At 41.3% G+C, this 12,564-nt stretch overlaps 1 protein-coding gene across 11 annotated transcripts in view; it reads left to right on the top strand.

The window, feature by feature from the left end:
* Positions 1–12,564, top strand: part of GOLGA4 (golgin A4) — a 156,191-nt gene that overhangs the window by 61,305 nt on the left and 82,322 nt on the right. For 9 of the 11 annotated variants that reach the window (XR_009155182.1, XR_009155183.1, XR_009155184.1 and 6 more), the window contains 2 exons: positions 891–974; positions 1,367–1,514. Coding sequence is in view for 8 of the 11 variants with exons in the window: in XM_058184110.1 (XP_058040093.1) it covers positions 891–974; positions 1,367–1,514 (232 nt within the window). In the remaining 3 variants the exon portion in view is untranslated. Of the gene's footprint in view, positions 1–242; positions 274–890; positions 975–1,339; positions 1,515–12,564 lie in introns of all 11 variants that reach the window. The other 2 variants (XM_058184113.1, XM_058184114.1) reach the window with 2 other exon arrangements.

The following is a 12,564-nucleotide window of genomic DNA, read 5'->3' as shown; positions in this document are numbered from 1 at the left end:
CTATTTTTATTTGGTTTATTATTTCTGTTATATGCATATGTATGCAGAAGGGGAAAAAAACCCACAAAAAGTTATTTATTTTTTTATTTCAATTTCAAAACTGTCTGATTCCATAAGGACTCTAGATGGCCTGCAGATAAAATTAAAACAAAAATAGAACATCCAGTAGAAGGGAATATTTCTGGTCAGGGTTGAGATGTGGAATTCTTAGGTGTTCTCTGAATGTGGTTATTTCCTTGCAGATGTTTCAACTAGGCAACAGTATTAGTGCTAGTGAGTATACAGTTTGTTTGCATTCAATTTCTATTTCCATTGTTGCTCCTTTTTCAATTATTGACATATAATTCAAAGGGACATCAGTATTTGAAAAAATACCTTTCAGTACAAAATTAAACTACTGAAATAATCTCTGTACGAGAGCCTATAACACAGGATGGCATTGCTATATCATATTAATCAATGTTGCTATATATCTTGGATTTAGCCAAAGTTACAAACTTATGTTTACATCCATTCATCATATAAAAAAGATACATAGGTTTGCAGTTCATGTTAAATAATATTTTTGGGTTAATTATAATTTTAAATCTATAAAATTATAAAATATAGAATTTTTTTTCCACCGATCACATACCAAATTCTTTTTATTCCATGCATCCAGTTTTTATTGAACATTTAATGTGGTATATATCAATGACTGTTAATTATTAGTTATTATGTAAGTTGGAATGCTAATCTTCAGTGCTAGAGGAAATTCTGAAGCACTTATTTCTGAACATAAATTTTAAGGAAGAAGTGGACTTTTCATTAAAAAAAAAACCCAAATAGAAGAATGTGACAAAATTACTGGTCTTAAGTATTCTAAAGTTTACTTTGTTTCTGTTTCTTAGGATTGTCATATGGTTGAAAAGAACAAAATCATTACTCAGCTACGTGAAAGCAAAAACTTGATAAAACAGTTAGAGCAAGATAAAGTAAGGAATGTACATTTTTGAAGTGCCATGATTTCTTAGTGATGCCAATTCCAGCAATAAAAATGAAAAGTTATATAATTATTATAATTATTATTGAAATAACTTATTTCTCTTTTTCATTCCCTCTGACCTCTTTTGGATAAGCGTAGACTTAACAATGTTCATTCATATTTCTTTCTGTAACTTCTAGATAGTTTCCTCCTCTCCTTGGCTTTTTGTTTCTTTAGATTTTATTTGTGTAATAAATGCTACATTTTTCTCAGCACTTCATTTTGATGCAACTTCAAGAGTGGGTGATTTAAGCAGCAAAGTAGTAATTGTATTCTGCTTTTAAGCTTAGGTTTTATATTTATGTATTCTCACAGACTACATCTGTGCCTGCATATTTTTAGGGCATGATTATAGCAGAAACAAAACGTCAAATGCATGAAACTCTGGAATTGAAGGAGGAAGAAATTGCCCAGTTGTATAATCATATCAAGCAGGTGGCTTTGCAGAGTGAAGAACTAAAAAAACAGAAAGAAAAATCTGAAAAATCTGGTAAAGAATTTTGATTGCTTACCTGAACAAGTAACACTTTTTGCATCACTTTTCTGCTGATAGTCATGAGTTTTATTCTTCTAAACATTAAAACTAACATCACTAATTAAATAGTTGTAAGCTATTTGTGTCTTTCAGAAGATTGTACAGGTAATGCTTTGTGATATGTACTCATAAATGCAGAAACAGCATGTTAAGAGGTTTGTGGTTGAAAGAACTCAAGTTTTCCTCATTTCATACATTGCCATTAAGCGTTTCTTCTTAAGGCCCAAATACTATATACACTCAATATAAATTTAAATCAGTTAATTTTATCTGATTTTCAAGGAGATCAGATTTTGAATTGCCAAGTCCTAGGTAGGGGAAATTCCATCAACTAATTAACAGTTAATATTGTAGTGACATTAGTCACTTACAAGATTCATCAATGTGCATTATCACATTATCCTCCAGATCACTTTGTCTCTATCCTTTCTCATTTTTTCTCTCCATTAACACGTTTGATATCATAACTTTGATGTGTAGGCTGTTTTTTGTTTTCTGATTTACAAAAGGACAATTCCCTTTAAATACTATTTGATGAAAAGATACACAATGAGAAAATAGAGAATACTGAATGAGAAATTGTTTGAGGAAGGGGTATTGTACACCCACTACTTAATAATTTGCAGAGAAACTTTGTAATAAGTGCATAGAGTCTATTTTGATCCTAATCAGTCCTTCCACTAATTGCCTTTTTTCAGTGCTCTGCAAAAAATGCCATTCTTGGGCACATTAGAAACCAAAATGAAATGCCAAATGATAAAATTATAATTTTAATAATAATTAGCCATATAATAATTAAGGATGTGCAAAATGTTTCATATTCAAATGTTTTTGAATCTAAATTGCGCCTTTTGGAGTATAGTTGGGATCATTTCTGAAATATTTTTAACTCAAAACAGTGCAGAATGTTTTTAATGTGAGATGGGGCATTTTGTGTTTGACCTAGGAGATCATAAAATGAAAACTTCAAATTAAAAAACTGCATGCACGACTGGGACTTTATATGAATATAAGGGATAGGTCCTTACAATAAAGCAGTTATAAGACAATCCATAAAAATGCATATGTAAGATAGTTACTGCATTGGGTTCTGTAGCATTTAGTATATTGCATTAAAATCTCACTAAGCATCTAATCTTTTGCATCCACACATGCCAATAAGTGAATCATGGTGCCTTTCCCAACAGGATTGGGGTAAGGGATTTCTTTATCTTCATAATTAAACTGTTGCTTGCACAGCATTATAAAGTAAATTGTATGCTTCTCAGGCAGTATCAAAAGTGGGAGCCTTTAATTCATTGCAATTAAATCTTTTAATACATTGAAATATTTGGCATTTTGCTTGCAGTAATGTATTGCATATTAATTGCATATATTTTAATTTCAGCATTAATTATTTTTATACACTGAATACTCTGCATTAGAAATATGCAATTGCTACTCAATTATTTTCTTTGCATTGGAAATGTATATTTTCTAAAACAGCACAAAATATTTAGTGATCACATTTTTTTCTATATTTGGAAAGATAGGTTGCTTGATGGTAGAATATGATTTATTTTATCATTTATTAATTGATATGTTTGCCCATATTACTATCAAAGCGACTCTGGAGGGGTTTCAGCAGAATAAAAGCCTGATTATAAAATTATGAAACCATTAAGAACATGAAAAAACGTTAAAATGAACAAGGATTGGATAAAATTAGGAAGCAGTACTCAAACAGAATGGAGTTGGTTCTTTTTTCATAGTCCACTAGCCACCTCCATCATGGTAAGTCCCTTCAGGGCTCAATTCAAATGTTAGATCCACTTTTGAGGCCCTTTCAAGGCCAAGAGAGTGGGCAAGGACCTCACTTCCAGCGATTAATGTTCCAGAGATGAGAGCCATGGCAGCAAAAACTCTTCTCTGGACCCTGCCAGCCGAAGTTCCTTGACCAACAGGGTTTGCAGCTTGCCCCTTCTGCCAGAGTGAGTGGGATGGGCCAATCCCATTGGGGTAGATGGTTCCTCAGGTAGTCTGGTGACGTGCTGTGAAAAGTTTTAACCAACATCCCCAGTGGCTTAACTATCAGGGAGAAAACTTAGGAAACACTTGCCATAATGGATCAAGCTGTTAAATATGGCAGTGAGAAGTTTATACTTGAGATTTGCAAGATTCTATTAATGTAGCCTCGCCAGGAAGTAGAATTAGTTCATGCAATCATATTTCCTGTCTGTCTAGTTTACATGGGAGAGCTGACATCAGCCTTGCAAGACTGAGAGTACCAATTTCCAGACTCTGTTCTCAACTGCTTTGGGCAGGTTTTTCCTAATTTCCCTTTCCTGACTGTCAAGCCGCTCCGAATGATTGTTTCCTAAGCAGCATCTCTTCTTGTTTCCAAAAGCCATTCATGCATTCTGTTACAATAATTTAAGCACTGAACATATTTCATGTATGATATGGCAGTTAATGTATATAGACTTAATATAGGTTCACTTCAGTATTTGTAGACACTAGGTTAATGTTTGGTTGAATTACTTAAGGAATTAAAATTTGGGGAGTTACTATCAGCCTCTATGATACTTACTTGCTATTCGCTGCCATAATAACAGGTGGGGGGATGTATAGGTATTTAGGTGGGGGAAGCAAGCTGATGGAGATGTCTCATGATGTGACCAAAAAGGGAGGAATATTCTCGTCTTCTGCGCAGCTGAATGGACTCGTTGATAGCCAATCAAGGTTAATAGTTCTGGCATACCAGATGGATGGGGCCATCTGAAGATGCACCTCACATGACACCTTGGGGAGCTGGGGATTGGACATTCATCCAGGGTTCTTGGGGGGAGGGATTTGGGAATACTTTCAATATGTAATTTTTGTGCCTTTTTCCTCGGATCTTGCTCTTTTTTTTTTTTTTTTGCTGGTATCAGTTCATGCTCAGTAAAAGTACCTTTTTTCTTTCTTGAGTTTTGAACAGAGGTACAGCCGACATTATGCAAGATCTGCTTTAAAAGCCATCCCAGAGAAAATTCTACCATGGGGGCTGAGCAAAGAATGTCTAACCAAGGCAGTGACCAGGAGGACATGGGAGCTGCTGGGTCCATTCATCCCCAGTTCCACCACAGCTGGGAAGCGATGGAGTGGATATCTGAACTGCAGATTGAAGAAAAGCCGGTCAGAGCCAAATAGGTCGCTGAGCATGGGAAGGATGTACGCTCCAGAGGAGATCCCCCTGGAGTGACAGCTGCCAGATGCTGGTGTGGAGAGGCTATCTGGCAGGAAGAGGACAAAGAAGACTTCCTACTGACCCAAGCCTTGCATCTCTTGAAAGAAGCTCTTCAAAATCAGAAAGCACATGAAAGGTATGCCTTGCATCTGCGTGAGGAGGCTGAGCACCCAGGGAGGGAAATAAGAGCCCCTGCAAACCCAGATGAGATCCCTAGAGCCTGGCCAGAGCCAGTGCAGGCTGCAGGAATTCAAGCGGTGGCAGCAGCCCAGGGGGGTAATCCTCCAGAGGTACCGAATTCCAAAGATTCTGCAGCTAGGAGTAAAATACAGAGGAGATCCCAAGACTTTGGAATTCTTCCTAGCCCACGTTTGGAGCTATATGCAGGAGTATGGGAAGGATTTCGCCTCGGAAGCAGCAAAGGTGTCACCATGGCCCTGGAGGGCACCGCAGCTGAGTGGATGGTGGCCCTGCATAATGGGGACTCCCCACTGCTGAGGGATTATGACTTGTTTATGACGGCTCTCCAAGTGCGTTTGGATGGCCCCCTGGCTGAACGAAAGGCTAGAATCAGGATGAAAACCCTAACTCAGGGGAAGAGATCAGTAGCTGAATGCACCCAGGAATTTCACCAGCTGGTTGCCCACATGCAGGGTGGTCTGCAGAGGCCCTGATGGAATGCTACAAGGATGGCCTCAATGAGGATGACTACCAAGGCTGTTGTTCTCGAGGGGCCCCCTGGGACCTGCAGTGCTGATACGTGTTGATGGCTGATGTGGAAATTGACCAGGCTAGAAATTGGTATGGGGGGGGGCGCAGTTGGAACAAGCCTTCTCCCTCCGCCCTGGAAGAAACCCCTACAGTGGCCAAAGGGGGCCAGCATTTAAGCCCAGGTCCACTGCATGCTTCAGATATGGGAAGGAGGGGCACCGAGCTTCTGATAGTTTCTCCAAACCTGGCTCCAAGCCGACCTCAACTGGAGGAAAGAACGCCAAGAAGCCACCAGCAAAGAACCATGAAACAGCCCTGAAAGGTGTGGAAGCTGAGTTCACTCCCCCAGGCCTGGAGGAGTTAGGAGCTCCAACTACCTCAGGGGACAGCAAAACCGACACAGCATACAAAAAATGGGACTGAGACGGAGAATAATGAAAGGGCCTACAGCATTTTGCCAGTAGCATGGGTCAATAACTGGAGGTGGGGGCAGCCCACTTTGTGACCGAACCAGTTGAGATGTGGATGGGGGACCAGTCAGAGACTTTGAGTTTTATTGTATCCCCTGGAATGGAATGACTTCTCTTGCTCAGATTGCCCTGGCTCCAGAAATGAAACCCTTATGTGAATTGGAGGAAGGGTTTGTTGCGCATCCACTCTACCAACAGGGGAAGGAAGGGGGAAAACCTTTCTGCATGGCAAAAGCCACAAAGGAGCTGGCAGTGGCAGTGAACAAATGCATTGTTGGGGAGGAGAAAATACCTAAGGAATATTGGGACCCCAGGGAGACATTCAGCAAGAGGATATCCAATGTGCTCCCACCCCATCGGCCTATGGACTATGATATAAAAATCTTCCCAGGGGTAAAGTTCCCTAAACCAAAGATCTACTCCATGTTCCCTTGTGAGTTGGAGGAGTTGTGAAACTTTATTGATAAAAACCTGAAATGGGGCTTCATCCAACCAGCTAGTCACAAGTGGCCACCCCAGTGCTGTTCTGGGAGAAAAAAGATGGCTCTCTTTGCTTATGTGTTGACTGAATACAAGAACTGACATACAAGAACCTGAATGCCATTTGTGTAGAAAATGTTTACCCACTGCCCCTTATGAAGGACATGTTACCTCATCTGGCCAAGGGGAAGATTTTCACTAAGTTGGACTTGAGAGAGGCTTACTACCGAGTTTGAATTACGGAAGGGGATGAATGGAAGACTGCTTTTAATTGCCCTTTGGGTTGTCCCCAGTGTAGGGTGCTCCTGTTCAGGTTACAGGGGGCACTGGCGGTGTTCATGCAATTGATTAATGTGGTGCTATATGAACATCTTTACAAGGGGTCCTGGTCTACTTAGATGACATTATTTACACTGAGACTATGGATGAACACCTGGAAATAGCACGGTCAGTCCTGAAAAAACTCAGGGCTGCTGAGCTGTATGCTAAATTGTCAAAGTATGATGAAATGCTGGACTGGATTGAACAGCTTTAGTTCACCTGGCCGGTAACTCATAAGCTGTTAGACAAGGCTCACTGAGCCCATAAGAGACAGGCTGACAAGAAAAGACCTATACCAAAGGACTATCAAATGGGGGATAGGGTTTTCCTTGCCACCAAATACCTACAAACTACCCAAAAGTCAAAAAAACATGGCCCTAAATATGTAGGCCCTTTTCCTATTGTACAAGTTGTAAACCTGGTCACGGTACTGTAACTGTACCCAGTGTTTCATGTTAGTTTACTCAAACCTGAACATACCTCCTCACTTCATCCAGACCAAACCCTCTAGTTCCCCTCCTCATTGAAGGAGAGCAATATTTCAAGGTCAAAGAGATCCTTGATTCTAGGAAACATACGGGGAAAATAAAGTATTTGGTGGCCTGGTAACATTTCCCTTCCTCTCAATCTGAATGGGCGAATGAGCAAGATGTCAGAGGTTCGAAGCTTTTACAGTATTGCTGTATTATTGTATTATTCTACATGTATTTTGATTGTATTATTCTATATGTGTATTCTATGTTTTGAAACTTTTGGGAGGTATCTATCTTGTCCATTTTACTTTCTTTCCTAGAACTAACATCTCTTCGCAGAGGGCTGAATGTCAGCCTTTATGATGCTTGCTTGCTATCAGCTGCCATAGTAATGGCGGGAGGATGTATGGATATTTGAGTGGGGAAGCGAGCTGGTGGAGATCTCTCATGATGTAACCAAAAAGAGAGGAATATTTTCATCATCTTGGTTACTGTAAATTTGTGTATCTGTGTGTATTTATGAGATGATATGCCCTTTTGTTTAGTATTAACTAGGAAGAATAATAAAATGCATTTCTGCTTGTGTGTTAGAATGCCTGAGATGCATATGATTATACTTTTTAAGACAAATGTGTTATGTCCTTTTTCATGGTTTTCAGCTCTTTGTCTTTCTGTGTGCCTTGCTTTTTTGGGAGGTGTTGTGTGCTTGCAATTTTATTAAACCAGAATGGCATGGTGCTGGATTATTGCATTTGACTAGTAAATCGTAATTTGTACTGGAAATGTTTTAGCTATTCTATCCATGGATTTAAAAAGTATTTCATTTTAATTGAGTCCTTAAGTAAAGGTAAAGGTTCCCCTCGCACTTACGTGCTAGTCGTTGCCGACTCTAGGGGGCGGTGCTCATCTTCGTTTCAAAGCCGAAGAGCCAGCACTGTCCGAAGACGTCTCCGTGGTCATGTGGCCGGCATGACTCAATGCCAAAGGCGCACAGAACGCTGTTACCTTCCCACCAAAGGTGGTCCCTATTTTTTCTACTTGCATTTTTACGTGCTTTCGAAACTGCTAGGTTGGCAGAAGCTGGGACTAGTAACGGAAGCTCACCCCGTTACACGGCAGCACTAGGGATTCGAACCGCCGAACTGCCAACCTTTCAATCAACAAGCTCAGCTGTCTTAGCCCCTGAGCCACCGTGTCTCTATAATTGAGTCCTTACATATTTATTTAAAACTGCCCCAATAGCTAAAGTTTTCTGGTCAGTTTATAGTCAAACTCATTAAGAAATGAGGAATAACATCAAAATGCAAAATAAAAATACCATACTAAGTAGCCAGTAGCAAAGAGATCTTTCAAAAACTAAAGTAACAAAAATTAACATATAATTTAAAAAATTGAACAAGCATAGGAAAATACAAAGGTTTTACCTGGCATTGAAATGACAATAATTTGCATATCAGTTGAACTTCTCTGAGGAGAGAATTCCATAAATAGAGGGTATCACAAAAAAGCTGTATGCAAGAAAGCCACTTCCCATCCTTTGAAGAATCTGGAGGAGGGCCTCATTAGACAATTTTAAGATCCAGGTAGGTGCATAGAGCAGGGGTCACCAACCTTTTGGACCTCAGGGACCACTAAATTCATAATTTAAATCCCACGGACTACCAATATGATCTGCCTAATGACCAGCTGGGTGTGTGTGGCTAGATGGGCATGTGACTGGGTGGGCATGGCCAACTTGATGTCACTCACATCGAGGGGTGCCTCGTCAGCCTCTATTCTCCCTTTCCCAGCCACTCCTTGCTTCCCTGCCCGGGCCCTTGCTTCCCTGCCCTTGAGAAAGAGTTGGCAAAACAGCTGGCTCAGTTCAAATGACAAGAAGGAGGCTCAGCAGAAACACTTCACTGAGGACTAGGAACATAGGCTTTCCAAACAAAGGAAAGACTTGTGGGAGTGCAAGGCCAGGTATCAGCGCCTGGAGGTTCAGCGGGCTGAGATGGTCAGCCAGTTCCAGGCCATGATGCAGTCCCACTGGAAGCAGCACTTCCCTCCAGCCAAAGCCCCATACCAGGAGACTGAAGCTGACCCCAAGTCGGAATTTCTGCCCCCCTCTGACCCGCACAAAAAGAACTCAAAGGGGGAGACTCTCTGCAGCAATACAAATGTTCATTGTACATATCCAGGCCAGTGGCTGTATTTTGAGGACCCCTGATTTAGTGCAATATAATTTTAGTGCAAAATAATTTTTCTGAGGACCACCAAAATTTTCTCATGGACCACCAGTGGTCCACGGATCACCAGTTGGTGACCACTGGCATAGAGGATTAGGCATCAGGTAACCTGGTCATAAACCATTTAAACTTAAACATCAAAACAAGCAATGTAATGGAGATCAGGACTAGACAGGCTTTTAGTGTAAACAGCAAATTAATGATGTAATATGGCATATTGACAAGTCTCAGTGAGTCGTCTAGCCTTACGTCATCTAGCTTAGTCGTCTTCACTTATGCAGCCTGATTCCTAACAGGGTGAAGCCAGGTACCAGTCCATGATCTGGGATTTGGGGACCTCTGGTCTCTAGTAACAGAGCCCAGAATTTGGGAACCTCTGGTATCTAGTAACATAATCTTTTAAGCCTTATTGTGCTCTACACCATTCTATCCCACCACCTTACGTGTCAATAATTCAGAGAAGTGTCTTCTTGAGCTGCTTCTAAATGCTACTCATTTGTTTGGATTCAAAATATATTTCCGATTCTTTTCCCAAGTAATGGTTTATACATATTTCTATCAAGACTGCCTTCCTTGTCTCTTTCACTTCATAATTATGTCCAATTTTTCATATTTCTTACTAGCAGAAAATCATACTTTTATTGCCATTTATTATATATATATATAAATTTGTTCTGTGCCAGGAAAAGTTTTGTAGGTTTATATTTTGCTTAAAATGCGTGTTGTCTTTAAAACAAAATGCATTTTAAGCAAATATCAGTCCTCATATTCTTATTAATTTTGATGTACAAGTGGCCCAGTCACCTCTTCTGTCTCATTTGCATCCATTCATTCATGTCTGTTAGGAAAATATTTTTCCCTATTCTAATTCATTCAATTGGAATGTTGCAATTTTCCCCCAAGCTCAGTGGATTCCTCCATTAAATTTACTGGACTGTACCAATTTATAAATTGCTATTCCATACTTGTGGTGATAAATGACGCTAATATATAATAAATGATACTAATGTATACTCGATTTGAGTCCTCTTATTCATCATTTGTTCATAATTAATTTATATCTTCATTCACTTAGTCCATAAGATTTATCTCCCTTCATTTAGATGTAATATCTTACTTTTTTTTGGTAATTTCAGATATACACAATTCCTCTTTTTCTTTTATTCATTTGATTTATTAATTTCTGTTCTTTGTCATTTTCTTCTCTTATATTTCAAATGATCAAATGCTATGATCATACGTGTTGTCCTCTGTATCACATTTTGATTTTAGTAAAATGGATACCTACATTCTAAAGATTAGTATCGTTTTAAAATAGAGAAGGCATAGCATTAACATACCGAATTGATATATGTGCCGCTTAAAGAATTCCTTCCTAAAGGTATAAACTTTTTTTGTGTGTGCACAGTTTGGCTAGTATGCTATAAGCCAGGGGTGTCAAACTCAAGGCCCATGGGCCAGATCCGCCCTGGGGGTGCTTAGATCTGGCCCGCAGGACTGCCCTGGAAACAGCAAAGGACTGGCCCATGGTGCCTCTGCCAATGAAAATGGAGCTCAGTGCAGCCCTCTGCCAGTGAAAATGGGGCCCTTGACATGAGTGATGTTGAGCTGGCCACAAGTACCTCAGCTACGCCAACCCCGGCCTCCCGAGGTCAATAACCCTAACGTGGCCTTCAATGAAATGGAGTTTGACACCCCTGCTATAAGCATAACCAAAGTCCAACTATGTCCAAGCATGGTTACTCAGTTTCTAATTTAGAGACCATTCTACAAGCGAACATACTATTCCCATCATATTGACACTATCTGAATTTTATTGTATTTCTTTCAGAACAGGGGTGTCAAACTCGATTTCATTGAGGGCTACATCAGGATTGTGGTTGACCTCGTGGGGCAGGATGGTTTGTTGCTGTGGTGGGTGTGGCCAGGGAGAGCATGTCCAGGTTGACATTGTTTGTGTCAGGGATATTCCTGGGCGGGGCTGGGGGGATCCATTGCCTCAAATGGAGGAAATTGAGAGCGGTGCGATCACTAAATCCTTGTACACCAGAGGAGCCTTGCCAACCCTCTCATGCAATGCAGAGGACTCCTGCAGAGGCTTGAGCGGCAGAGGGTAAGCCCTCAAGCTCCCAGGGCACCGGGACCCCACAGCCCAGCCCAGCCACACTTTCCCAAGGGGGCACCTGGCTGCGCTTACTTTCTCCTCAAGGCTACTGCTGCTGTGCTCGCTCTCCTTCATCAGGTTGCTCATGGTGTATGCAGGAGGGCAAAGTGTGTGGGTCAGAGAGAGGCCTACTCCCTCTCCTCGCAAGGAAACAGCTTTGTAACCAAAGCATCCTCAGCGATAGGATGGGAGTTCATCAGGAAAGGACAGGAGGAAGAGACGGGGACGCCAAAAGGGCAGAAGGGTTACTGGTTGCAGAACTTTCCTCAGACCCTCACTCCCTCTCATTATAATCTCCTTCCCAGAAAAATTACATAAAATCACATTCAGACACTTTCCCCTTCTCTCTGCCAAATTCCAGCAGCAATCAGCCCATACTCGTTGCCAGCTGTGAATCTCTAATACCCACTATTCCAAGATCTGGGAATTAAAAACTTACACGCACATACATGCCAGAACTTGGAAAAAACTCAAGAGAAGGAGGAAGGGTGGCCATCCAACCTGGCACATGGTCAACCTTAGATCCGACCCTGCTGCCTTGCCCCCCCCCCCCCGCCCCCTGGATATGTGCACAAGAGGCAGTGAGCACATACATCCTGGGTAAAAGGGAAGCGCTCAGAACACAGCCAGCCTGTGGGGCAAGATGGTACCCGGGGACTCCAGGCCCTGTCCATGCTTGCCACATCCTCTGTGCATGCCCAGGGGGCGGAATGAAGGCGGCCTCCCGCTAGCTTTAGGGCGGTCTCAAAGATCAAAGGCCGACCGTGTTCCGGCCTGGATGGCTGCCACTAGGTTGTAGATCAGCACCTGATCAACCTAGGCCTGCCCTTCATTGTTTCTAAGGCAGCTCTGTGGGCCAGATATAATCACATCATGGGCCAAATCTGGCCCGCAGGCCTTGAGATTGACACCCCTGATTTAGAAGATTAAAAAATGGATACTAAGTATAA

The sequence above is a fragment of the Ahaetulla prasina genome, chromosome 4 (genome assembly GCF_028640845.1).
Source record: "Ahaetulla prasina isolate Xishuangbanna chromosome 4, ASM2864084v1, whole genome shotgun sequence".
Taxonomy (NCBI): Eukaryota; Metazoa; Chordata; class Lepidosauria; order Squamata; family Colubridae; genus Ahaetulla; species Ahaetulla prasina.
The sequence above is the reverse complement of the archived record's forward strand: the minus strand, read 5'-3'. Positions and strand labels throughout refer to the sequence as shown.